This window comes from Mycteria americana, chromosome 15 (assembly GCF_035582795.1).
Source record: "Mycteria americana isolate JAX WOST 10 ecotype Jacksonville Zoo and Gardens chromosome 15, USCA_MyAme_1.0, whole genome shotgun sequence".
In the NCBI taxonomy this organism is placed as follows: Eukaryota; Metazoa; Chordata; class Aves; order Ciconiiformes; family Ciconiidae; genus Mycteria; species Mycteria americana.
In genome coordinates this window covers 1223506-1251329 of record NC_134379.1, presented here as the reverse complement: position 1 = coordinate 1251329, position 27824 = coordinate 1223506, and the positions used below count along the sequence as shown (strand labels likewise).

Sequence of the window (27824 nt, the reverse complement as noted above, 5' to 3'; positions counted from 1 at the left end):
AATGGTGTGTCCTTTGTCAAGTTATGTCATACACCAGAGACTTAGTTTAGTTATTCCTTTATTATTTATTATATTAGTCTTCTGAATCACTTTAAATGTTTCTGCATGAGGCCTGTCATAGTTTGCTTGTATCTTGAGCTTCTTTAGGACTAAAGGACTGAGATCATCCCTAGATCACACTGTGACTTAGAGAGGTTTACTTATCTACTTAGAGATGATCACAAATAAAATTTACTTAGAAGGTAAAGAGCAAAAAACAGAAGTTCTGATGTAACGGTGTGGACTCCCTTTGTCCTCCTTTGCAGCAGAAAGCAGATGGACATTAGTCTTGGTGAGTCAGGATGGAACTCAGAGGCCTCCGCTGCACTTCCCCCAAGGAGGTCACCTCCTCGCGTTTCTTTCCTGTCTGGAAAATGGTCTTCTGCCTCGTGGTCAGCTGGAACCACCACTTTGGTCCCAACAGGGCAAGGTACTGCCTTTTCTGTTGAGCTGCTTGTAGTAGGTAGGGCTGATCTTAATGTCTTTGTTCAACCAGCATCCTGCTCCACAGAGTCTGGGCATTGATTTCCAGCTGCTTTATAGTAAAGTGGGAGGCAAAATAACTCCATTTAGTTCAATTTGATTCTTATATAGATAGTCTATAAAAATTGTTCATACCTTCATTACCACACTGAGCAATGAACTGGAATCTGCTACTGTATCAAAATATGAACCCAAACGATAGGGACCGAGACTCAAATGGACTGGGACATACTTGCTGCCAGAGGCTTGGACTATTGAAGAAGCTGGTGCCCAGTTCCCATGGATTACAAGAAAAAGCTGTGTTTTAAGTACACAGAAAAGTTGTGTTAAGTACCCCTAAACCACCTGCTATATATGATTCTGCTGTTGTTTTCTCCTTCACCTCCTCCCAACATTGAAAGTTCAGTTTTAAGATTTAAGATTGCAAACGTCTGAAGTACTTAGTTTGTTGTGCTCTGTCAGTCATTTGCAGCTGAATGTATGGAATCATTCTTTTCTCTAGGGTAAGGTATTTCCAAAGCTTCGAAAACGGAACAGCAACAAATCAGTGGACCTAGAGGAAATGCCAGCTGAAGACACTTCTACAGACTATGTGTTCAGAATTATCTATCCAGGACACAAGCATGATAACAGTAAGTGCCTTTGTTCTGCTTTGTTAAAAAAAACAAAACAACCAAAAACCTAAGAAAACCTGGAAGTAATATCCTGGGAAGTAACTGAAGGTAACAGACAAGTCATGTTTGTGTGGGGGGAAAAAAACCCTATCACAAAATTTCATTGTGTGATAATTGTGATCAACAGGTACAGCTTACTGTAGGTTTCCTTAATGCAGTGAAACTTGTTATCTTAGTGGAAATGGAGTCAAGGTGAGGAATCTTATTTATATTTACTCTGTGTTTTGCAGAGGAAGTTTTCAAAATACTCCCCTGGGCTTGCAAACTGAGACTAAAAGCAAAAAGATTGCTTGACTAGCCAAGAGCAGTTTTGCTCCTGAAGCGAGGATATTTTTATTGGCCACACTGCTTGCTCATAATGTTCTTATTAGGAAAAAAAAAAACCCAAACAAACATAAACTCAACTCTTAAAGTACCCCAAGAACTCCCTGGGCTAAGTTTTCCTGGCTTGGAAGCAAGAACTTAACAATGGATAAATAAAGGCCCTTCCAAGGAAACTAAATGAATTCCCAAGCACCAAACCACCTCATGTCATCAGTGAATACAAATTCCTTACATGCAAGAAGGCATTTGAGCTAGTTCTCAAACAGCATGTTCGGTTTTATTCCCCTTGGCAAAGAAGCAAGAATTTCCCAGGAAGATCAGACCCTAAAGTTTACAGGGGATTTGGATTTACTGCTCATATTGGGACTTACTGCAGCTGAAAAAGCAGAAATCTCAACTGAACCCTCCTTACCCCAGGGGACTGAACCATGATGGTGGCCATGCTTTATTAGGGCTTCTGGATTTGCACAGGTAAGTTCATGCACACACCAGCAAAAGCATGTTCTGCCTTTGCCTGAATCAAGGGGACTGCAGATTCTGTGGGCACATTCAGCACAGACCTGCCTGTTGAGTGCAAGACAGAGCGAGCTGGCTCCTGCCTCGGGCTTCCTTAGGAGGAGACCTGTACCGTGCATGTTTGCAGTGCCAGAGCTGGGGAGCAGAATGTTTGCTGTCCAGATGCATCTGGCACAGGTTTCAGAGTGGAAAAGAGGCCACAGCATTGATAAGGGCATGGTGAAGGAGAGAAGCTAGTTGGAGTTTTGCTAAAAAGCATACTCACCTACTGCAGGCTGGCATCGGGACCTTTCTCCATTGCCGTGATGTGACGTGTGTGCTCTGGGAACACAGCCTGTGCACAATCAAAAGCTGGCCTGTGTTTGGTGGAGCATGCTTTTTTTCTGTAAGAAACTCATTTTTCATGCCCATTTACAGGAGCTTGTGCCTTCAAGAAGAGGGCAGGATTCAAGTCCTTTGTCTTTGCTGAACATGTCCTTTTAAGCTTTCCCGCAGAATCGAGTTCTCTCTTCTTATGCTCCTCTTTCACTATTTTCTTTGAGCAGTAACTATTAACTACCACCACTTAGCTGCCAGCCGCTCTGCCTCTGTTGACGATGATGAGGAGGAGGAAGATAAGCTACACGCAATGCTATCAATGATCTGCTCTCGGAACCTCACAGCTCCTAATAGGATGAAAGGTTTTTATCCTCCTCCCCCTGTGTCCCAGAGCTCTATTGCAGCTCGTTCCACTGATGCATACAACAGTGTTGGCATTATTACAGGGAAAAACATTTCACTCGCCATGAAATCTAGAGATTAAGTTGCCTGTGCAGAGAGGCTGGGAATATGCTCACAGCCTATGGGAAGTGGAAACAACAGCATCTTCCCTTTCCTTTGAGCATGTGTGCTGCTGAACAGACAAACCTTCTCTCCTTCCGGAGGCTCCCTGCCTCACCTTCGTAAAAGCTGGATCCTAGAGCATGTTCTCACACAAGAAGGAGGGAGTACAACAGGTCTTTGTATTCTCCCTCTGTGAGTTAGTCGCGTACAGCGTAACAGACTGGGGAGGGCAGCCTTGTATAGGAAGGATCAGAGGTGAACCATTACAGCAATAGTAGTGGTGTGCTGGGCAGAGTCAGCAATGGAGTGTGCCTGTGTAGCAGAACAGGGCAGAAGTGTAGTGAGTTACAGTTTCAGCCCAGGGATGGTTCAAGTACGCATGCTCCCACGCTTTGGATACGGCTATAAGGTAGCAGCAGTGTGCAGAGAAGATCGTGTGGAGATGCAGTACCTTTCTGTGGTCGGGTGCTTTCATTCCATTTCTTGCATTCATAGGCTAGGTGGGTTTCAGATGATGGGCTGCAAGACTCTCCACCCTCCAAAAATCTGTCATCTAGTTCTTTTCCTAAAGTAATTCGTAACTTGTATTAAGTTGCTGTTCTCAAGAAGTGTATGTATTGGCAAGCATTCAGGATCTAGTAGTGTAGTTCTGGAGACTGAGAAGTCCTCGCTTTCTCAAAGGAGGAAGCTGAATGGTGTACAAAATAATCCATTCCTCAGGCCAAAGCCCTCCTGCACAGCTTGGATTCTAAGGTTTGCAGTTGTTCAGAAGACAGGCAGGTGTTGTCGAGGCCTCTCCACTAGTTCATGTGAAATCTCTCCCCCTCTAGGCTTACCAGTTACTGCACAGCTTCAATACCGCCAGCCTTTTGGCCTTGATACCTCTTGAGTGCATGTGCCAAACCCGGCATGCTCCTGTTATAATCAAAACAACAGCCTCCGCCTCTACCTGATAACTGGAGTGTATCAGCAAGAACAGAATCTTCTCTGTTACCAGGCTGTAAAGTAGCTGTCAAAAGTTTGACATCTGCAGAGGAAGTAGGAAGGAGAGCAAATGCTTACAGGTTTGGCTCTTGTCTATATTTTTCATTTGTTACGGTAGCATGAACATGCTTTTTCTGGTATTTGTTTCCCAAGAAAAACTCAATGCATCTTGACTCCAGATAAGACACTTGTACCCTTAAATAGCAGAGCAATGATTTTTGGTTCCAAATGGATGTTAGCCCTGGTCTGGTGGGACTGACTGTAGGAGATGATAATTGCCCTGCATCTCCATATAGTGCTTAAGTTCTGTTTAGATAGGATATGAACATGTGTTCAAGGAGATCCTCCTCATTTCTTGTAGGCTCCACTTATCCCAAGGTAGTAGCCCCTAGAAACTGATAAAGTCCAGCCCAAGTTAATAAAGAGTTCTTGGAAGATGTATGGAAAGAAACTGCAAAAATACAGTGTTCCCCTTGAAAAAAGATACTATTTCAGGAAGTTTCTGTGTGTCTTGACTGATCATGTCTGGATAGCGGTGATAACGGAAAGGAAGAAGGTCTAATGCTGCCACATACACGTGTTAAGAGGCTAACACTGTGATCTAAAGCATAAGAAACATGATTTAGTCCTCAGTCAGGTGATGGAAATTTTAAGTTATCCCACTAGAACGGCTGTCAGATACCTGCTTTTGCTTATTTAATCTTGAAGGTAATGGCAGAGTTAGGAATACGCCTGCTGTTTGAGTAGCGATTCTTGCTGCACTAGGTTGGATTGGCTGTTGTCTCTCCAGCAGCATCCCTTTTAAATAATGACAACACTGTTGTAGCAGGTTTGCTAGCCATTTGCTTTTACATTTTGCAACATGCTCGACTTTTGCATGTAGCTGAAGTTACAGATAACACCACTACAATTAAAGATGCTGTTCACTCTAATTCTTCACTAATTCAGGTACCTTTCATCTGAATCTTTAGGTTCTGTGGGGTTCTTTCCTTGTTTCTCTAAAAAATAAAATAAAAAATTAAAACTGAAAAACCCACTTTTCTTGTCTGTAGAGGGGAAGCAAAAAATAATGATCTAAAAATGTTTGTCCAATGGTTTTTATTTGAACCCAATAAGAAGCTGCAATAAATACTGGGTCATTCAGCTCCTTCCTGAAGAATTAAGGTGAAGAGCATTTTTGCATCACACTTTGTTTTGTGAAATGAAATACACGTGACTGCTTCCGCATGAGCCTGTGCTTTTTCTGTTAACAAATGTTTTTACTCCACTCCTTCCTCACCTATGCCCACTTTCTAATAGGCACTACTAAAATGCTTTATGCTACCTTGATTTAAAATGCATGAGATGGTTTGGAACTGCCCCTACCACCACCCAACAAATGTATGTTTTAAAAGCACGGCCCAGGGGACTGGATTTTGCTTACAAATGTTAATATAGTGACATACAGTATTATGGCATTTGCCTTAATTTTAATCATGGGTGAGCTGAAAGGCCAGTTATTTATTATAAAACAAAAAACCCACGAGCTCGAATGCCAGCTGGGAAAGTTGAAGAGCTGAAGCCAAGCTTTCTGAAGGCAACTGGTGGTTTTTTGGGGTTGCCTTCCTGAAGCTGGTTAAAAAGGCAAATAGATTTGGTGGAGCAGGGATAACTCAAGAAGCTGCACTGTACTGTTGGATCACATTTTCCTGCAGAGTATCCTACTTTTATAAACATAGTGTTGACATGAGTAGGACTTGAACTATCCTTCTGCGCTAAATATTTTAGGATCTGGATCTGAGGGGGAAAGAAGCATCTTCTGAAAATAACTGAATCGGTTTGTCTTAATTTCTTTTATGCTCAAACTTTCACCCTAGCTGGACTAGCAGTTACATGGCTGATTCCAGGAACTGCAAAATGAAATTCTGAGACCTGAATTAAATAGAAGGTCAGGTTAGATTATCTCTTCTGGCCATGAATAACATTACCATAGCCTTACGCAAGACCCAGTTTAGTTGTTACTGCAGCACCCTTTTCTCTGTTCTCTTGAAACACGAACTGGGATGTGCATGGGCAAGAAAGGGGGAAATGGTGAAGGGTTTTGACTTCATGGGAAGTGACCGTGCACAGCATGCAGCTGGTTTAGATGTGCCGAGAGCAGTATTTCTGAGGTCACTAGGATGGTGCTCTCCCCTTTTTGGAATCAAGGTTCAGAGCCTGCTGAGAAGTAAAGCATGAAGTCATCAGGATGCACAGAAGAAAGAGGGGGAAACAAGAAAGAAGGTTGATGGCCTGCTGTTTTGTTTGGTTTTTTCCCTAGACACCAGCGAAATGATAGAGATGCAAGGCTTTGGGGCAAACTTGCTTTCGTGGCAGCTGGAGCACTGCAGCCAAGGCTCCTCATGTGTCTCCTGTTCCACGGGCAGCTCTCCCTACGATATACCCAGCTGTTGCAACTGCATCCACGATAGGTAGGCAAGTCGTGCGGAGAGCCTACCTGGGAGGCTTTGTGCATGCCGCAGTTAAAAGCTGGAAGGTTTTATTGGCTGCAGCACCAGAGACAGAGAGTAACAATTTTCAAGTAGTTTCTAACGTGAAAAGATGGAGTTATACAGCAAGAAATTTAGTTTATTAAATCTAACGTATTAAACTACTCTCGAGTCACGTTTTGATAGAAGAATTGCATCTAGTTCTTTTGTCTAGTTTAATATAACTCGGCTCTGGAAGCATTTTCTTTAACAAATCATTAACAATTACAAGGAAGGGCAACAATTCATCTAATTTGACAAGGACCTTTGCAATGCACCTGCAGCAGCTGTAGCTAGATGTGCCAGGTGAATCTGTTTTGGGCCAAAATGCTGGTGGGGAAAATGCTTTAAAAAGTGTAATTTATCATTATTGTTTTCCTTTAGCTAAGTAAATCTTGGTGCAGAGAAAGAACTGCTATGTGTAGGTCATAGGGATCAGCATAAAATTCATGATGATCTCTGGCCTCATGACCTATCATGTTCCTGTTAATGTGTCTCCACAGAACTCCGTTAAAGATGTTGTGTGAAAGCATGAAGAGGCAAATAGTTTCCAGAGCCTTTTATGGATGTAAGTGAAGCTTCTTATATCCAGCCCTTGTGGTACCCATATGCTTATCTAAAAAACATGTGATGTTTGTTTTAGAAAGCAGTCCAACCCCAAATTTATTGTTGTGAGTCAGATCACCTCAGGGCAGTAGGGTGGACGTGACTCAAGTATAGCTTCGTAATTCCATTATTTGTGGGTTTTGCATACAGCAGTGGGCAAACTGATGCTTAGTGAAGACAGAATGTAGTTTTACATTGCAGTGTAATACTCGGATTTTACTAGTGTGTGTAAGACTGATTTAATCTTTGGCTCTGTCGCAGTTCTTCATTCTTACACAGTACAATGCGAGTTTAGTTCATATAGGATTATTAGCGGCAGGTTTAAAATGTCACAGCTTCATCTTCAGAAAGGGGCTGCTGACCTTAGGTGGATTGCTCATTTACAGAAGTTTATCTCCTGCCCCAACCACAGGGCTTGCCTACTGCCGCCATTTGTCAACCGTGCGAACGCATCTGTCTGCCCTCGTGAACCACACGATTATCCCACCTGACAAACCATCCAGTGCTGCAGGTGGCCTGACTAAAGAGGTTTGGAGCAAGTATCAGAAGGACAAGAAGGTAAGTAACAAATACCTTTATGATCGCTAATTAAACTAGCTCCCATACACTGCTGCGTTGAGCATGGTATCCCTTAGAACTGACCCCAGGAAGTATTAACGGTGTTTTCTAGTCTTCACAGGATCACTCCTCTTTCTAGTGAGAGTGAGTCAATTCTTAAAATCTCTTTTATCCTTTGCATCTCTGATGATTGCAAAGGTATCAATTAACATCAAAGCAACTGATCTCATGACTCCTCTAGTCTCTTAAAAGTAAGATTATTTTCACGGGAGGATGACAACTTACATTAGACTGGATTTGAGCTACGGCCCTAAAGGCATGCATCAAGTTGCAAAATTTATTTAGTGCCGTGCATGCATTTCACTGTCTTTATACTTGGTATTAAGTGTATATGAGCATGCCTGAGAAAAATAAAGATGTATTACCTTCAATACCTCTTTCTCCTGACTGCTGTAGAATTACAAGGAACTGGAATTACTAAGAAGAGTTTACTACGGTGGGGTACAGCACGAGATTCGAAAGGAAGTATGGCCATTCTTGTTAGGTCACTATAAATTCGGCATGGCCAAAAAGGAAATGGACCAGGTAAGCACAGCTTTCCAGGGATTTGAATTATGTTTGCAGAGCAGGTTTTGTTTTCTGAATAGCAAGTGTTAGTCTTTATTATTGTTTAATATTCCTAAGGGAAGAATGCTACTGAAAACGAGTGACACGTGTTAGTAGAGGGATTATGGTATCATGCTATCATGTCTGAAAACCACTAAAAGGGAGTTCTTTATTGAAGTCAGGAAACCTGCATTCAGCCTCTGCCTCTGACATGCACTTGCCCCAAGCAAATCCTGTTTTCACAAATTTGTCACTTATAAAATGGGGAGACATTGATATTTGGATAGTAATTTGAGGCATCCCTCTTTTATATGGTGTGTTGGCCGAGTTATACTTCAAAATGCTTTTTGAAATAACTGCTTTATCTACATGATCCTGCAACTGCATGTGTGGAATTCTGTTGGAGCTGTGAACGGTCCAGATGTACCTTCTGAAGTGCACTTGAAGTTACTGTCTAGAGGCTAAAAATACCCAGAGGAAGGTTTGTATGTTCGTTATGCTTTTGCTAGACTTAAATAAGACGTGCCTCTAAGACACAAGGTGCAATTTCAGATGAGACATTATTCCTCTTAATATCTCCCATGCTGCTCCTAATATTGATCCGTGAGTAATTGCTTAGGTTATGTCACAGCCTTATTTTGCAGTCTGAAACTTGGCATTAAGTATAAAGTTTCCATTAATGAAACCGCAATTTGCCCATCTCTTAGTTACATTAGCTCCCTTTGCTAATCTGTTTATAGCAATACCAACTTTTTACTTTGCTGAGTGCTTTCATTTGTTGTAATTACTGGGCAAGCGCCTTGATAATAAACCAGGCTGGTAACAAACAGATAGAGCCGGGCAAAATGGCAGACAGTCATGCCTTCACTCAGCGATGCTTACGGAACAGCAACTGGACGCGGTCCTAAGCCAGAGTGCTGAGAAAAATACAGCAATGCCCCAGTTCCCTCCTCCTGTATGCTTTCCGTAAGCGTCTGCTAGGCTACGCCAGCCTTTATCTGATCCAATGTAGCTGCCGTTATGAATGCTGTGTGGCATTTTTATTGCAGTACTGAGGCAAAGTTAACGTATTACCCTCGGGTGATGCATAATAGGCTCAGGTTCGTACCACAGTGCAGCTGTAGAGCTGATCGTGTGCAGAGCAAGAATTGAGGTGTAGGCCTACTGTGGTGAGCAGTCGGGTCGTGCCACCACTAGCGTGAAGGTCTCCTCGGTCCGTGGGCTCGTAGGTAGTGGGAGCACCAGTTTGCCATTACAAGCCCCAACGCTGCGCTAGTGTTAGTCCTTGACTGTTGAGGAAAGGGATATTCTCCTTCGCAGAGCCACAGGACTTTAGTAGGACACTGCCCTGTGGGTAAGGTCTGGATTTGTATGTTGGTAAAACATTGCTTTTAACTGACGTTAAGAATCGCCCAAATGTTTGCTGAACTGTCTAGAACAGTAATGAGGTTTGCCCTGGAATATAATTAACACATTAATCTGCTTTTCTGTTAGTGTTATTACCAGGGAGGCAGCACTCATGCAGTAGCTGATCCTGTTCTGGATTAAATGGATAAGGAGTGGTTTATATATCAAAACATTTGGCATCTGCTAACTCCCAATTATTTTATATTCCAAGGGATAGGTTATATCCCTGTGAGCACCTGCAGATCAGAAGGGCAGCCTGACCTAGAGCCTTGCAATGGAAAAATTAGCTATCTTGCCAACAGTGGGCACTTCATAAGCAGCATTCTTCTTACTAAAAATTGCCACAACAATTTGACTGGTTCTTCCTCACACTAATCTTTATAAACCAGTTCTGAACAGGGATGGAGAAATATACCCCTTAACTGTTTAAACTGGGTCACAAGCCAGATTCTTCCCCCTGAATCCAGTCGCCTTTGTAGGTATTTATATTTAGGTTTTCCAGCTATAGCGTGTACATCAAGAATGTTCCGCTGAGCACTGCTGAGGCAAATTCCTGCCTTCCCAGGACGTCGGCATTGGAAGAAGACGAAGTACCTCAGAAACCGCTGAGGGCAGTAAGTCCTGCTGGTTGCCTCATCTGAAGGCTGGGCAGACTGCCTCAGAAGAGAAGCAAATCCAGATATCCAGCCAGGCTGATACATTGCCGTAGTCCTGCTGCAAAGTACGTCTGTTCTACAAGGGGACTTGTTCAATCACCTCTTCTTTTGCATACAGCACAAGTTGAAAAAATAAGTCCTTCTAGAGCACTACGTGGACTGGTTCCTTAACTCTCATTGTCTTGGTGAAAAAGGGAGGGCCCTTCCAAAAACTTCTATGAATTTGGTTCAGAGCTTCAGCAGCAGTGATCTGGCTGAATTGCAGCACTTCCAGATGCAGTGTGAATTTATTACATTTGCCTTTGGTGCTCCACTCGTTATTCTTTTTCTTTGTTTTTTTTAAACTCAAATTTTCAAGAAATACAGGATATTGAAGGTTTCTTGCATAGATTGCGTTTTGCTCTCTCTGTTCTCCACAGGTAATATGAACCATCAGATTTATGATCCATGTGTAGAAATAGAAGGTATGTCTGGAACTGAAAAAAGGACCCAGATACTTAGTTTTTAGAGTGGGAGATCTGGAGCCACAACTCATGGATTCTAGCCCCAGCTTCAAAGGGCAGACACATATATACAGCTAGAACATAAGAGACTTGGCAAGAAGAGATAAATACTTGAGTCCATTTGTACGATAGGAATTACAGTAAATTCATAAAGATATGTTGCAAGCTATAAAAGATCTGATCTGCAGAATGCAAGCTCCTATAGGAATTTTTTTCCCCAAGTTTATACCATACTAACACAGGGGTGCTCCAAACCTTATCTGGAATCCTAATGAGTTACTCAACACCAGTAGTAAATAACAGTAATAACCGACTCCTCAAGGAAATGTGCTGTTGGAGTCTAAAGCTTACCATTGAATGTAGGAGTCTATTAAATGAATGACATGAAAACAGTCATAACACTTGCACGTATAGGAAACTTACTGTGTCCTTAACTGAAGTCATTGCGGGTGATTTATCATCTTTGCCTTCTGATGATATTTTTGCAGTCATCCATCAGCATCTGGGGCGCTCCCAAACATGGCTGTCCTCCAGCCTTCCACTAACTGCTGTATTTTATGATTTATGACTCGACAGCTACCTCAAGTGACAAATAGCCTGCAGCTCTTAGCATGAATGCTCTGGTAGCGGCTCCAGCCAGCAGAGTCTGGAGCCTGAAGCCAACTCACAATTGTGGTTTCTCTTCAGCTCTTGACAAGTGACAGAGTAGTAAAATTACTACATGTCCTTTAATAGCTCAAGGCGGGTTTCTGTGTCTGTCTTTCAACAGAGGAAGCCAGCAGTGGCAAAAATCTGTTTTATTACTATGGGAACCAGAGTGGTTGGGTCTGGCCATGCGCAGTGCAGCCACAAGACCGGGCTGTGTGAGCTGGGATTTCTACTGTTCAGGGGTCTCTTCCAGCATCGAACTGTACAGGCTGATGTCTATGAACCTGTGACCTGGAATTCATTGCAAGGGCCATGTTAGGTTTGGAATAGAGGAGGAGTTGGGAAGGAGGTGTAATGAAATTAGGAATAATCTGGTTAGAGGCAGCAATTGCTCTGTCAGATTGCATCTGACTTCTGTGTGAGGTTTCATGTGAAAGCCAGTGACATCTTTTGTTCTTTCCTGAACAGTGTTGAAGCGCTGTTGATAGAGTATACGCATGCTTATATGAATCTTTTCTGGCATCTACAGTGATAGTTTATTCCCTGCAGTAAATACACAACATCTTACTGCTCCAGTCATTGTGCTTTCCGGTCACACTGATGAGTGCCCTAGCAAGAGGGCTTCAGGATCCTTCAGGCTTTCGGTTTGAGACATTACACGTGCTTTAAACCTCTCCCTCCTGGCTTCCACTCATCGTTAATGCTGTCTTTCAAGGAGGACCAGCATTTCAGGATCTGTCTGTCTGTCTGCAGGTGGATGAAGACATTGCTCTCCGGTATCAGAAGGTCATGGCTGAGTGGAAAGCCTGTGAGGTCATTGTAAAGCAGCGAGAGAAAGAATCGCATTCTGCCACGCTGGCAAAGTTTTCGTCGGGCAGCAGCATTGACAGCCATGTCCAGCGACTGATTCACAGGGACTCCACCATCAGCAACGATGTAGGTACTCCCTTCCCATTCACCCATATGGTGCAGGCAGCGCCGGAGGCTTGGCGTTTGCAGAGGAACGGCCCAGGGAAGCAGAGACTTAGGTTAGCACAGCTCCATCAGTCTGGAGCTACTTGAATCCTGTACAGCATTTGAAGCTGTACTGCCTCCATAATAGAGCTAAGAGCAGGTCTGCATTTTGGGTAGTCTATAGCTGTTCTTAAGCAGGACCTGCCTAAGGGGCTCTAAGGTTCACCAGCTATAGAAGATCCTTCTCTCAGTAGAGGACTAGCGTTCTAGATCTCTTACTTGCAGGTGCTTTATTCAAATCCAGCATAGAGCAAAAGATCGCTACTATTAAAGCTTATTTTTGATTCTGTCATGTCCCTGATTGACAGGTTGGCTGTGATTTTATTTTGGGAGAGGGGACCTTTGTCAATCTAAGGTAAGATGCTAAGCAGTAGAAAGGCAGACTGAATTAACCCCTCGGTAACTTCAGTAACCGAGAAGGGGGTTTCTTGTCACATTGTTGGATGGGAGAGCTGGCATGTGTGTGCCAAAAGTGTCTCTGGGCATCCGTTACTTATGCAGACTTCAAACAGTTAGCTAACTGATTTCAGCAAGGCAAGAGAGAAGAGAACTTGAAATAGTTCAACAAACAGTTTTTTAGCAAGAGAAGAGGTAAAGTGGTTGCATGGTGAAAAGAATTTGAAGGCCAGTCTTGACTTCAAACAGCAGTAGCTGAACTGGATTGTCGGAGGCCTGAGGCATGTTGGTCTTCTTCAAAGATATGCTGCAATGACCGGATGTTTTTAGTGTTGGTGTTGCAGGTAGGGAAGCTTCACTGCTTTCCAAGGTATTTCTAATTGAAGATTATGAAACATCATCATAGGAAACAGATATGAGATCATAAATTGGTATTATTTTTAGACTTACAGTCTCAGTATAAAGACTGAGTGAGGAGCTCTCAACTATTTGCACGCAGGGGAGCTCTATTAATCAGTGATCTTGTTCACTGAAGTAATGTAGTCATTTCTCTCTCGTGGCTGGAGGTTTGTTTGCTACACTAATGTTTCTTGCTCCTCTATTCTCCCCTGCTTTATCCCAATCTTCTCTCCCCTGCCCACCCCCAGGTCTTTATATCCGTAGATGAAACGGACTCAGCGGAGCGGGACTCAAGAGGTCAGGACGACCCCGCTTTCACTGTGGTGTCTGCCGACACGCCAGCAGCAGTAGCTGCCGTAGAGCAACAGTCTGTGGAGTTTGACTCCCCTGACTCCGGGCTACCATCCTCGAGGAACTACTCTGTGGCCTCAGGCATCCTGTCCAGTATTGACGACGGACAGAGCGTCTCCTTCGAAGATGGGGCTGAAGAAGAAGCTAGCACTGACTTGGAAAGGACCGATCCAGACATACCACGTATGCAGAAAGCCAAGTCAGTTGTACTGCAGTCTCAGGATTCTGTATCAGAAGAGCAGCTGTGTTCCCAGGTGGATTATTTAATGGACGTTGCTTCTGTCTGCGCTGCATCCTACACAGTAGGTCACAACATAAGTATCATCATCTCTTGGCACAGCATTGCTTTTCTAGCAAAGACTTGTACTTTTTCAGATAGGATTTAATGAGAGACAATCCCAAACTAGAACTACAGGTGGTGGGATGATAACTGAGGATTTTTGCATCCAAATCTTTTCATCTGGATTTTGAGCTAGATTGGAAACAAGACAGCAAGAAAAATTTGGGTCTTTTTTTGAGTGGGAGGGCAAGGAAAAGAATGTGGTACCGTTCTGGCAGCTAAAAATTTCTGGGGCCTGGGGGGAGGTGTGGGGCTGTGGACAACACACCACTTGTAAGAGTTCAGTGTCATTTAATTCAAGCTAACAGTCACATTTAATCAAATTGAACCACAACCTAAATCTAGATTCAGGACTCCACCATCTCTATTAGGGTTGCTGTCAACAGATCAGCAGTTGAGTTTTTGCCTCCCTCTCTCTGCTGAAGTTGTTCAACTGGAAATAACCCTCTGGAAAGAGGACAGGCTTGGAACATTTACCAGTGAAAGCGTATGCATTTTACCTGGGATTTTTAACAGTAATTGAGTATTTCGATGCTCTCGTATGCCCAAAGTATAATTGTACTATTTCCGGTTTGTTGATTCTCAGAGCGAATCTGCGCCAAGTCCTGGGAATGCTCTAAACTCAGCAGATCTAACTAAAACTTTTCTCTTCTAGATAGAGTTATTGGACACTGTTGCCTTAAATTTGCACAGAATTGATAAAGATGTCCAGAGATGTGATCGGAATTACTGGTATTTTACTGCCGATAACCTGGAGAAACTCCGAAATGTCATGTGCAGGTAATACAGCTTGTAAACTGAACTACTTTTCATATTTCTGTCGTAACTCATAAACTATAACAATATAAAAATAATAGTCTGTACAAAAATTCTCCTTGATTAACTTAAAACTTGCAAGAAGGAGAAACAGGTAGGATGGTAGGTTAGAGAACATGGGTATGATAGGTGGTCCAAGTTTGGAATGCGGGCTTGAGAAGATTCTCTTTCTACCTCAAGAGACACACTTAAAGCAGAAAGTGTCATAGACTTTAACACTCGGAGAAGATACCAAGATTCCACCTAGGGAAAAAAAGAAAACAAAAGCCAAAAAACACCAGGTACCTTTCAAAAATCTGGGCTTTTTTCCGTAGACTGTTATGCTTTTGTTAGCTGTTTTTTCACAAACTATTGATATGGTAAGGTATGGCACTCTCCATCCAAGCAGAAAACAATACAGGGCTGTGAAATACTCTGGAATGTGAAGTATCAAAAAGTTCTGAGACACACACATTCAACAGCTGCTGAAGATTTGATCTCACATCATCAAATCAGACTTCAGCACAATTTTTTGCTTTTGAGGAACAGGAAGAGAAAAGTTTGGTATTAGTAATTCATCCTGTAAGTAGACAATTGATCACATTCTTTCACCCTTTCACAACACATTAAAAGCCTACAGCAAGAGCCATACTACAAGAGATATTCCTGTCTCACATGCTGCTCTGTCCTCATCGTGGATTGTTTATAAAGCCTTTAGGACTTTTCCTGAAAAAAACCCAGCGGAAATACTAATCATTTTATACCAGTGTGTTGGAAGATTTGGATTGTTGTAGTAGTTCCCTGGACTTCTAGCTTTATCTTTTACAGCACTCTAGAACAAGACACTTAAAAGTTTCCCAAAGGAGTTGTATTTTAGGTGTAAGGCCAATTTTTGAGGCCACCACGCAGGAAGAGGATTTTTAATCCTATTATCTCTTGTGTTTTCTTCTTTCTGCAGTTATGTTTGGGAGCACCTAGAAGTTGGTTATGTTCAAGGCATGTGTGACCTCCTGGCTCCTTTGATGGTTATACTTGACAATGGTAGGAAGGGTTTTCTTTTGGAACACGTTGGTATCTTTAGGCAGGTCTTTCTTCAGAAATGCTGTTTCAAAAGTTGTATGCATTAACCAGGGCTAGCTCACCAGGAAAATCAAACCTGCAGCTCTTGATTCGTATTTTCTCTACACGCGGCTGTTGTTGAAATGGCTAACATCAGTATCTTGGGGATTCCCTGTTCCCTCACTGACTCCACGTTAAATTTTACTAAAATTTCAAAGCAGCTGTGTTCCTGCAGTTGCTGAAGCTGAAAACTCAACTGCAAGCTGGGTGCTTTTGAAACAGAACTAGTAAAAATGGTCCAGAGTCAGGTACTGTCTCCTGTTTCATCTAAATACTGGTGATGGGATTAGGGAACAGGAAAGGGGAAACCCCTGTTTTTCCCTTGTCCTGCAGTACGTTATTGTGGTTCAAGGAAGGCACACAGTTAGCAACACTGAGCGTTCTGCATTCTATCTGCAGATCAACTGGCTTACAGCTGCTTCAGCCACCTGATGAAGAGGATGAGCCAGAACTTCCCCAACGGAGGTGCTATGGACACACACTTTGCCAACATGCGGTCCCTAATCCAAGTGAGTCTTTTTGAATCTTACTTGAAAGAAGATGAGGTTGTGGCAGAGGCTCAGAACTAGCTTGATGCCATGGCGAAGGGCAGGAACTCCGGTGACTGGGGTTCCTAGTCATCTGGTACTTCAGAGCTGGGGAGGATAAGAATCGTTCTATGCAGCCCCAAACTGATTTCCTGCTTCGCAGGGGACAGCATTTGCTGTCACAATGAAGAGTGTGTGTCAGAGCAGGTAAGTCGTCTTAACATGACAAACAAAACAAACCCCCCAGACTTCTGCCTCCAGTACATCCGCTACACAGTGTAATGACTCCCATTTATGGCTCAGTCCAGCTCCAACTGAAGTCAGTGAGAAACAGCAGTAAGATCCAGTCTTCGCTGCTTTTTGGAAGAGAAAACACTGATATTTGTGGCACAAACTTAATTTCTTACAGGTTTAAATAGACCATAGTTATATTTGTATTCACACGGGATGCTTGCTGAATGGGGGTTTTTTGGATGGATTTAAGGCCTAGACATTCCACTCCAGAAAGCACCAGGCACCTGAGCAAGATTAGCATAAAGAAGAGTGAGAACATCAGGATAAGCCATTATTTGGTTTGATAGGTGGCATATTAAAATGTACTGAAAATAGAGGTCAGTCAGCAAAGAAGATGGCCAGCACAGCAAATGCAGGCAGCACACGAACATATGGCTGCAGTGTTTCTGTGGAGTAGCAAGACTGTCAGAGGATGCCACCCTGCTTATCCAGCAGCTCTTCGGATGACATCTGTGAGGAATGACTACAGATGTACTTACACATTTAAGACATCTATCAGACATTTGGCAAGTAGTTGTTCAGTTCCAGAGAGCTTAGATGTTGCAGTGTGGAGCTGTGCCACTGCTCATCAGAACTACAAACTTGTGATGAAAAAAGTCTCTCTTCCTTCTTTTCTCTGGGTAAATGGATTTCACTCTTTGTACCCCAGCTCCTACCTTACAACCTGAGAGTAGAGTTGGGTGGAAAGATGAAAATTTGCCATTTGTTGAAAATGAGTAGGATCTGTAACTTGCTGCTTGGACCTTTAAAATCACAGTGCAGAGTGGCTGTTGGCACCTCCTACCTGCAGAGCAGTAACTCTTCACCTCAGCAGTCTGTGTCAGGGCCCCCACCTCACAGGCGTTTTGCAAACATAGTAAAAAGACAGATCTGTGTGAAGCAGCTGCTGCTGACTAACCCCAGGATCAGGTGATAAAGAGCAGCATGGGAGTCTTAACCAGCCTCCAACACCTTTGATCTTGGCTACTTTCAGACAAGATACTGACAGCTGATGTTCTGCATTTTAGATTCTAGACTCAGAGCTTTTTGAATTGATGCACCAGAACGGAGATTACACTCACTTTTACTTCTGCTATCGCTGGTTCCTGCTTGACTTTAAAAGAGGTAATAATGTTCTATGCCTGTAGTTTAAAGTTGTGCAAAACTGTGAACAGCTCTGTGTTTTGGTCTAAATGTCTGGATGGTGAGTAGCAGCTAGGCTCACAAGAGAGTTTGTAGCTAGGAAAGCTAATGCAACTCTCAGAGATGAACTAGCACTGCAGTGAAGTCAGGGCTTAGAAAGGAGTGCTGTAAATTCCTGATAATGTGGTTGGAGCCAAGTTTCTGCCCAGTGCAAATGCCTGTTTGCTCAAGAAGGTGATCCCAAGTTGATGACGCTCCTTTGTGAGCTTTGATACCTCCTTTCTAATCCATTTGATAACAAGGAGCAGCTCAGCAATAGCTCAGGAGCTGTTGTGCTTTGCTGAATGAGGTACTTTATGTACTGTGGGAGCACCCCAGGATCTCGGGATCCCTGCACAAGCACACCCACTCACGCACACCCACTCTAACAGAAGGAGTTGCTTGTACTCATTGGGTACAGTGTTGCTGAAGAGAAACCCATCTTGCTGTCAGGCAAGTCAGTCGCTCTTTTGCGTTATAGATTGATCTGCGAGAATCAAAAGAAGGCATCCCTCTCAAATACCCTAAAGCACAAAGGTGATAGAGGGAGATGATACGCATCCATCAGCTATTTATTACGAGCAACTACCTGACAGTGAGGGGGGAGGAATTGTGACGCTTAACTGAATAGTAAATCCTCTACCTACTCCTTCACAGAGAATTGCCTGTCCCCCACATCCCAATCCCCTGGACCTCACTGTCAGACTGGGCAGAAGGTGAGCCTATATGGTTCCGGAAGACAAAGCTTCCACGGGCCGTATCTGAATTGCGGCATGTGTAGACCTAGCTTACCCACACCCGCTATACAATTAATTGTTGCCGATTAAAAATAGCAGAGCTTTTGCTCTGAGAGGTTCACTGCAAAGCCAAGGAGGCCCTGGGCATGCATTCAGATTTGCAGCCTGTCAGGTAGCCCCACCTAGAACAAATGGGCCTTCCTGCGCTGCTATCACATGGTTACTGCAGTTTAGGCGTCTTCCTGGGGTTGAGTCTGCACCACCACACCTACATTCTTTCTTAGTTTTCCTTCAAACCCAATTCTGTTGCCATACTTGCACAAGTAAGTGACGGGTTGGCTGGAGGAGAGGGGGAGAGGAAAAGGAGGAGTTGTCAAGTACTATTCATGTCTGCATAAGGCCTGTAAGACATTAGTTAGGGAGGGGGACATGGTCAATTTGAATAATCAGATGCTCTTGTAATGTTTATTCCCATTCAGAATTGTTGTACGAGGATGTATTTACAGTGTGGGAAGTTATTTGGGCAGCAAAGCACATCTCTTCAGAACATTTTGTCCTTTTCATTGCCTTAGCACTTGTGGAAGTTTATCGAGAGATTATCCGTGATAACAACATGGACTTCACTGATATCATCAAGTTTTTTAATGGTAAGAGACTTTTAAGAGAGCCATTTTGATAAAAAGCAAGTAACGAGAGTTTGCTCCTTCTCCCTCACTCAGACTGTCTGCAGTTGTGCAGTGTTCCTGCTGTCATGACAAAGCCCCTGGTCATTTTAAGCTCTGAATCTCTTACCCCTTCACGTAAGTGAAGAGCCCAGATTTTCCCATGCTTCCTGAAGATCTGACTTGGCACACACTAACAACAGTGTTTTAAGAGCTACGTGGACCACAGAAGATGGTAGCTATTTCAGTGCCAGTGATAACTTTGACCACAAAGCAAGCTTCAGAATTTCTGTTAAAAAGATCTGCCACAGTGACTCTCTGCCCTGGGTTTAATGGGAGGTGCTAAAATGTTGCTTAATTTTTTGCAAAAGTCCCTCACAGGTTTTAAGATTGCCGGAGTCATTTCCGTTTACAGGGCTTGACCCTGCTGAGGCTGAAACATAGAAGCAACTGTTCATGCAAAACATCCCAAACCGCTCCCATGGTTGATTGCTTACCGTAGTGGTCCATAGATGCTAGCCAACATGTACTGCCAGAGCAAAGAGTATTCTGCCAAAGCAAGCTGGGTCTCTTCCTGGCTGCAGAACGCAAGTTAGTCCTAAACAAGTGCTCCCCGTTAGGATATTTTCAGAGGTTTGGAAACAATTTTGTGTAATCACAGTAATTTACTAAACTATCAATGCTGTGGCTTTCAGCCATCTGTTGCAGAAGCCCCAAATTTCGTTTTGTTTTTGCCTCAGCCACTCTTATTCCAAAGCTGTACATTAATGCTTCTCTCAAAAAAAAAAAAAAAAAAAAAAAAAAAAAACCCACCAAAACCAAAAAAACCCAAACAAAAAAAACCCCAGCACTTGCCTAAGCTGAATGAAATGTTTATTGTGAAACTGAGGATTTGGGTCTGTCGAGAGCTACTTTCTGATCTGACTTCAAGCTGCAGAGTGCAGCCGTCTGTACGTGGAACTATGTGGGCGTGTCGCTCCATGTACATGAAGCCCTTCTTAATTGTATTTATCCCTTGCATCCCAGTCGCTCCAGCAGACGCCCCTGCCTGGAGAGGTATCTTTTGATCAAGTTGAGTTCAGCTTTACGTATCTGAGATCCCAGGAGGGCTGTTCACAGGCACATGGGGGTGCAGACCACATTCCTGGTCTGGGGTCGCAGGGCACTGGGATTTCTGTAATGAGAACTGACACCAGAAGGATTAGATCTTGATGCCAGGACCTACAGCACTAAGGGATTCATCCACTTATTCTGTCTTTAATTCTACCAGCCTAACCCCCTGCAATGCTTTTGGATTGCTGCTAATGTTACACTAGTTTATTAATGTAGCATTAGCATTAATTTCAATGCTAGGGCAGAAAAGTTCCTGCCGCTGACAGTTAAGAATGTTTGTCTGTGTCTTTTAGAAATGGCAGAGCATCATAATGCCGAGGAAATTCTGAGGATAGCAAGAGACCTTGTCTACAAAGTGCAGACACTGATTGAAAATAAGTGATAATGAACAGACTGTCATTGTGGGCCTCGTTGTGAGCTATCGGATGGAGCATTTCTTGCACTGTAACTTCAAAATGGTGTTTTAATTGCATCTTCCATGTAATGTAATAAATATCTAAGAGATTTGTAACAGACTTTTAAAAACAGAACTTTTCCTTTGCCAGATAAGGTTTGTGTTTGATAGTCCTTGTTACACTCACTTTGTATTTCTAGACAAAATCTTTTTGCATTCTCTTATTTCCCCCTCTAGAAGACCGTCTATCTACATATTTGAGATATTAAAAAGGGGGGATTTGACATACTAGAACATTTATATTTTGACTTACTGCACCTTTAAAGCGTGGATGCACGTTGTGTGCTCTGCCAGAACCTTCCATGGAGGTAAGGCCAGGTCCAGCACTCACTCAAGTGTTGCAAGCGTTGAAGTGGGTCCTTGGAGGAGAACGTTGGTGGACTCAGTGTTTATGCCTTGAACATGGAAGAGAATGCGCATGAGCTCCTGTTGCTAAAACATTTGGGTTTGTGTTTAGCAGAGTATTTAGCAGCAATTAAAGTAAATAAGGTTACCAGCTGGGAGAATGGCCTTAAACTAAATAACATGGTTAATATGAGCAGTGAAGATCTGGCAACATTAGCTAAAAACATCAGTTAGCCTTTGCTGACTAGCTCATGCTGTTGAGTCTTCATGGCCTACACATGCCACAGACGTGCCTTCATTTTACTTTGCAAACTTACTCTGCAAATACTCCCAGATGACAAGACCTGCCTGACATAGTTCAGGCCAACACACGTTCAGCACACAGAAACAGGTTCCCTGCTCATGTTAGCAGTTCCCACGCTCTTTGCGTCTGTGCAGGGTGCCATGAAGTTCGGATCCTATGTTCCAGAGCAGACACAGCAGAGCCTCGCCTCCTCCAGATTACTCACTGCACACGACTCGCCTCCTCTTCCCTGCTCTGCAGAGCTTTCTGGGAGGACTTTCCTTGGGATCCTGCAAACACAAACCAGGCGCTTGCCTACTCAAGCAGGTATCAGCACTTGCCAGATGAAGCAGTCGAAATTGTTGCGCGGGATCCGATCCACTTTGCTGCCAGCACTGTGCTGGTTTATAGAGCTGTCCATGCGCCCCGTGGAAGTTCTGTGCCACTTCGTTTCCTGCTTGGCCGCACGCTTTAAGTAGCAGCATACGTTTCGCCCCATCCTGCCTAGAGAGCAGAGGTGACTGACGGTTAGCTGGGCTTCTGCCCTGGAGCTGCAGACAGGTCTGTTGCTGTCCTAGCACTTCATCACACTGTATAAAATGACCACGTGTACTCTACCTATTTTCCCAGGGTGCGTGTTGTTTCTGAGTAAAAGCGTATCTCTGCGTCAGCGAGAGGGAAGGAGGGAGCAGGTTTTTGCTAATGGGCTTAGCTGCAGATTTCATGGATACTCGTGACCTGTGCTCCTAGAAAACCTAGGGACTTGGTTTAAGGACTTCAAGTATTGCAAAGTATTCCACCCTTTGCCGTTAGAACCTCAGTGATTTGGAAAAAAAAAAAGACTTTGAATTTTTGTGTTTCTGCTTTCTGTTTTTATCCTTCAGAGCAGACAGGGTTACACAGCTGTGTTTCCATTGAACCTTGCAGAGAAAACAACTCTGTCTGCTTTTCATAGAATCACAGAATGGTTTGGGTTGGAAGGGACCTGTAAAGGTCAGCTAGTCCGACCCTCCTGCAGTGAGCAGGGACATCTTCAAGTAGATCAGGTTGCTCAGAGAATTTTACATTAATTAGATCAGCTCACGTGAGCTTTTAAAATCAGATTTTAGCAAAAAGGGGTGTAGAGAATAAAATTATTCTGTTGGAAGATTCACATACTGAGAGGAGGTATTTGCTTTAGTAACTTCGGTCTTGTTATTACCCAGGCAGTGGCCACTCTCGCTCTTTGCGCTAGGCGAGTGCTGCCTTGGGGTCCTCACGAGCCTGAGCATTGCTTCTACAAGAAAAAGGTAGATTGGGGTCTAGAAAGACCGTCTGTGCTTAGATCTTTATGATTGCAGTAAACTAAAAATGGTAAATAATAGTCTGAAAAGGGAAAAAATGGATACAAAGTCCTTAGCTTAATAGTGAAGCCCTCCCTTAAATTGGGGGTCTCAAAATTTGAGGGGAGGATAAAAGAAAAACCAAACCAAAAGTCCCCCGTCGCTGGTGTCGCCAGATGCCTCCGGGGACGAGCCTGTTGTTCTCCGGGCTCCCGAGCATCACGCTCACGAAACAGAAGGGAGAACAGATGAGCCCACTCAGTTCTGAGAAAGGTGCTGCGGAGGCGGCTGTTGGGAAGGAAACCCCCTTTCTGCGCATACCAGTGCTAAAATAACAACAGTGGGAGTTACAGAAGGAAAAAGTCATGATAAGCTCTGCTGCCCGCCCCCGCACGTCCAAGAGTTAGGGCGTGCGCAGGACTAGGAGCCAAGAAGTTGTACTGCAGGCACGCTCGCAGCCTGATCTCATCCTTATTTATAGCTGTGTGTCCAGCTGTTTTATAGGCCAGTGCATGGTTGCTGAAAGGTCTCAAAAGCGCTTCAGTTCGTGTGTCTGTTTGCTCACTTGAAAAGCGAAATAGTATTTTTTAAAAAATTGATAAGAGCGAGAAAACCCTCCACCTCACAGAGCCTGAGGAAGTGATGTAAAAAATAAAACTGCACTATTTTTCTTTGGTATGTTGGGAATGTACTATACAACTCTGTTTAAAAAAAAAAAAAACAAACCTCTGCAAACTTCGTTGTATTTGTTATAACATTCTGTCTAATTGTATTTTATGAATATTGTGTATTGACTTATTTATTTTTGTTGGGAGCAGACTGTTCTCTTTATTGCTCAATTATTTATGTTTAAATGTAACATATGAATAAATACTTATCGTCAAGGCATTCTGTGGAGCTCTTTGGAAGCGATTTCTCTCCCTCCAAGGTTATTTCAGTGACAGAACAGGGAGTCCTAAGGACAGGGCTGTCTGGGAAGAGAGTGCGATATGTAATTAACGTTTCTATGACGAGCATGCATGGGCTATTCTACCAAGCGGTATTTTTAAAGTAAGTAGGTCATCACCAAATGGACTCCTCATGTCCCTTAGATGACTTTAAGGGTAGATTTAAGTTACACGCAGTCGTGCCTAAGAGCACCTATCGTCACAGGCCCAGCCTGTTGCCAGTTCAGCCCTGGGGAAGGAGTGGGAGCAGAAGCAGGCCTATGACAAGTGTTAAAAAATAAAAGTTTCATCCTGCAATTTTAGGCCTGATCGTGCTGCAGCTAGCATTAAATCTAGCTAAGCTGTTGGGCTTCCAGGAGAGATCCTCCTCCATCGCTCCCGGTCCCCCCCTCAAACCTCTTAATCCTCTGGCTGCTTCTGTTCTGTAGCAGGGACGCTCCCTTTTTCAGAACTCGCCGTCTTACCTGCTGGTTGGTTTGCTGCTGGCAGGCTTCGCAGCCATTTCCCAGGTTTTTAGGCTGGAAAGCTCTGCCCAGAGCTGGGTGCCTGGGGGATAATGGAGCATTTCACCATTCTACTGTAAAAACACCCAACAAATGCCTCTCTGTACTGGGGTAGGTGCAGCCACCCCTCAGCCATTGCTTGTGACTGTTACAGCTGTTAATCGTTTATTTATCCTTATAAAAGAGGATAAGCCCTTTATGAAGTGTATCCAACGACACGTTGGCTTAAATAATCTTCCAGTGCTGCTGTGTCCTCTGCCTTCATCTTGTTTGGGTCTTGGGGTGGGCAGGCAGAGCTGGTTCCTACAGCTGGGATGGCACATCGGCTTTCTTTTCTACAGGACCTTCTTTGTTATTACACCACACACACTCCCCAGCCTTCTCTTCAGATTCTCAGAAACTTTCAGACAATTGTCCCCCAAAGCTGCAGAGTCCCTGCAGCAACAGGAATTTATTTCGGCAAGACGCAGCATCCCAATGACGTTTCATCACCTTGAAAGTCTCACTGCTACCGACTGCCAGAAGAAAGCCAAACCAAAAGAAATCTCCCCCGTTCCCTGCCCCTTTCCTGTAACCCGGAGCCAGTGCTGGCAGCCTGACCAGGTTTCAGCTGCTTTCTCCACTCTGCCACTGGTTTTGCCAAACACAGCAACTTTGGCCCTCACAGTTTAGTGCCACATATTGCAGTATTCTGTTAATTAGTCCAAGGCCTGCCTTCCCTTTTCAGAAGCTCTGTCTCACCTAGAAATACTTCTCAGTTTCCCAAATAATAAAAAAAAAACCAAACCAAAAAGCCAAGCCCATGCAAGCACACGAACAGCGCTGGGTTTGGTAGGCAATGCTTCACCCTTCCTGAGCTTTGACCCAGGCTTCCTAAAGCCTCGCCTCCGTAGGGCCAGCACTCGCCTCATTCTTTGCATTGCTCTTCCTTCTGGATATCCCCTAACTGCGGTGAGTCACACGAGAGCCCTCCCTGGCCGTGGCAGCCCATCGATCCACAGCCTCGGTGGCTGCCCGGCGCACGGGGCAGGGGACAGCCTGTGCTGGCAGCTGCCGCCAGATGTGGCTGTCAGCCCGGGGACGGCGGGGGGCTGGCTGCGGCCCCATCCTCTGTGTCGCTGTATGAAGGAGTTCCCCCACTCCCCAGAAATGCCTCAAAAAGAGCCATCTGAGAAAGCTGGCATTTTGGGGGTGGGTGGGGGGATGTTCAAGGGCATCATGGCAATTTTTGCCTCACGCATCTTTCCGGCTCTAAACTCTGCCCTTTGAATGCCCGGTGCCTTTCACCCCCTCGGACAATGGGCTTGATCTGGCTCCTGACAGCAGCCTGGCACATCGCCGTGCCCGAGCACGTCTGCAGAAACACACGGACAAACGCTACAAGCCCCAGCCAAGCCCTTTTGCAGTCGACATTTCCCTGCCACATCTTACTCTTTTTTGAAATTTCTGGATGTAAGAAAACCAGCTATGAACTGCGCAGCAACGACCCAGCGGAGCGCTTTGCCTTGCCTAACAGGTTGGTATTAGCGTGTGCACACACACGCGCTCCAGGATTGATTTTTTTTTGATGTTTGGGTTTTTTTTGGATGCATGCTTGGACCACCATTTGCTACAATTCAGCAACACTTTTAACAACCTTACCAGACCTGCAACAATTACTATTTTTTTTTCTTTTCTCCTGCTAAGACACAGGTTCTGCCACTTTGCAAGGTAAAGGCCATGTTGTACTTCCCCCACGCAACAGTCACAGTGAAATGTGCTCTCCTCTCAGCCTGAAAAGTTCCGCCTTCATCCATTCATCCAGGTTTGCTAAAGCCTATAGCAGCTTATCGGCTGTTACGTGGTACGACCGGCAACCTCTGATGGGGGTAGAGAAGCCAAAATAACCCTTGAGGAACGCAGAGAGCTGACAATTGCCCTCTACGGTGCCTCTGCCCAGGTGTCCTGCAACTGGGCAAGTTGGCCCACCAGCTCCTTCCCTGGGCACCGTGTGCCCGGTGCCGCGGAGGCAGCCCCGGCTGGCCCAGCTGAGCAGGCACCGGCACTAGCAGAGCTTCAGTCCCCTGCTTTTGCCCTTTCAGCCTAAAAAGCCATTTGCTTCCCTTCTCAGAACACGGTCTATGCAGATCCGCCGCACGGTTTGACTAGAGACCAGACTGTAAACACTCGGATGAACGGTCTCTTGCACGTCGAGGGCGGACAGGCCATTTCCATACCAGTGACGGCGAGTCACTGTGCTGCCCGGGCTACTGGATGGCGTCTGACGGACCAGACCCGCGGCAGGCACCTCCCGGGGCGGGCGGGGCGGGGCAGGTCAGGGCGGGGCGGGGCAGGGCAGGGCAGGGCAGGGCGGGGAAGGGCGGGGAAGGGCGGGGCGGGGCAGGGCAGGGCAGGGCAGGGCAGGGCGGGGAAGGGCGGGGCAGGGCAGGGCGGGGAAGGGCGGGGCAGGGCAGGGCGGCACCCGCGCAGCAACGCTTCGGCCGCAGGGAATCGCAGCCTTTGGAACTGGCGTGGGCCGTACCTAAGAGAGCTGGGGAGAGCCGGGGGAGGCGGGGGCTCTGCGCGAGGAAACCGACGATAAAATCGTTAAAAACTGCAGCAGCAGCAGCAGCGCCGCAAATCGCTGCAAATCGCTGCAAAACGGGGCCGCGCCTCAGCGCGAAGCCGGACACCGGGTGGAGCGAAACAGCCCAGGATCCCCTCCCGGTGCAGCCGCGGCGGCTCTGAGGCGCTCACCGGCTGCCCGCCTCCGCTGAGCCCCCCCGAGTTCCCCCGAGCCCCCGCCGCGGCCGGGGACGCCTCCGGCTCCCGCACCCCCGGGCGGCGGGACCAGGCCGGGGCCGGCGCGGGGGCCGCCCCCGCCCTCACCGGCTCGGCTGAGAGGCCCCGGCCCCTGAGCTCCGCGGCAGGGCGGGCAGAAGCGACCCAGCCGGCCCAGCCGGTCTGGCGGGCGGCTCCGGGGCAGCCGCGGGCCGGGCTCCCCGCACGGCACAGCCCAGCGCGCTGCGGCCGCCCCGGCCCCGCGGGCCCCGCCAGGCCCCCCCCGTGCACGCAAGTCCCGCTGCCGCCAACGCTGCCGCGAAGGCTGGGCTCGGCCGCGCTCCGGCTTACCGGGCTCCGCGTCCGCGTACCGGAGGGAAGGAAACCGGGAAAACGCGAGACTTCATCATCTGCAGGAGAGAGCGGTTAGATCGGAGTCAGGCGAAGAAGGCTCGGCCAGGCCGTATTTGCGATTCGTATCCCACGGGCGTGGGCCCCGCACCCCCTCTCCCCGAGCACACCCACCGCAGAGGAAGGAGGCCGGGGCCGGGGCCGGGGCCGGGCCGGGCCGGGCCGGGCAGGGCAGTCCCGCCGTGGCGGCGCGGTGCCCGTGGCGGGCAGGAGCCTCACCTGACGGCCGCGGTCACTGCGCTGCGCTGCCGAGCCCCAAGGCCGGCGGCGGGACCTGGCGGGACGCCCCGGCCGGCCCTGCAGCACCCGCGGCGGGAGGGCAGCCGGGCGGGGCGGGCGGGCTCCGGCGGGGCTCTGGCCCGAGTCCTCCCGGCTGGGTGGAGCGCAGGGCCGGTTCCGGGGCACCGTCTTCCAAGTTTTCACAGGTTCTGCAGGCCGGAAAGACTGCTCGCTTTGCCCCGGCGCGGCACTGCCTGGTGCGGACACGCACACGGCGGAGCTCCGGGCTCGGTCTGGGAGAGGTCCAGACCCGCGGATCAGTAACACCCGTCTGGAGGG

General features: G+C 46.0%; 1 protein-coding gene and 1 long non-coding RNA gene across 31 annotated transcripts in view; one reads left to right on the top strand and one right to left on the bottom strand.

Annotated features, from left to right (window-relative positions):
* Positions 1 to 20756, top strand: part of SGSM2 (small G protein signaling modulator 2) — a 61541-nt gene extending 40785 nt beyond the window's left edge. For 2 of the 7 annotated variants that reach the window (XM_075518177.1, XM_075518183.1), the window contains exons 10-24: positions 306 to 469; positions 1025 to 1154; positions 2582 to 2716; positions 6142 to 6292; positions 6853 to 6917; positions 7368 to 7513; positions 7970 to 8098; positions 12087 to 12269; positions 13391 to 13795; positions 14489 to 14613; positions 15587 to 15669; positions 16147 to 16256; positions 17576 to 17672; positions 18946 to 19113; positions 20535 to 20756. In XM_075518177.1, the coding sequence (XP_075374292.1) occupies positions 306 to 469; positions 1025 to 1154; positions 2582 to 2716; positions 6142 to 6292; positions 6853 to 6917; positions 7368 to 7513; positions 7970 to 8098; positions 12087 to 12269; positions 13391 to 13795; positions 14489 to 14613; positions 15587 to 15669; positions 16147 to 16256; positions 17576 to 17672; positions 18946 to 19113; positions 20535 to 20623 (2180 nt within the window). In that variant the 3' untranslated portion in view covers positions 20624 to 20756. The remainder of the gene's footprint in view (positions 1 to 305; positions 470 to 1024; positions 1155 to 2581; positions 2717 to 6141; positions 6293 to 6852; positions 6918 to 7367; positions 7514 to 7969; positions 8099 to 12086; positions 12270 to 13390; positions 13796 to 14488; positions 14614 to 15586; positions 15670 to 16146; positions 16257 to 17575; positions 17673 to 18945; positions 19114 to 20534) is intronic. The other 5 variants (XM_075518178.1, XM_075518179.1, XM_075518180.1 and 2 more) reach the window with 5 other exon arrangements.
* LOC142417450 (uncharacterized) lies at positions 435 to 27824 on the bottom strand. 24 transcript variants are annotated; one of them, XR_012778003.1, is made up of 12 exons: positions 27486 to 27824; positions 27207 to 27265; positions 24057 to 24530; positions 23520 to 23616; positions 22525 to 22599; positions 21358 to 21827; positions 20954 to 21090; positions 19626 to 20302; positions 17048 to 17232; positions 16278 to 16382; positions 2302 to 13788; positions 458 to 574 (listed from the first exon to the last, which is right to left on the bottom strand). It is a non-coding gene; the product is annotated as an uncharacterized LOC142417450 (long non-coding RNA). The 24 variants fall into 24 exon arrangements; XR_012778011.1 differs by having other exon boundaries at positions 27227 to 27265; XR_012778013.1 differs by lacking the exon at positions 24057 to 24530.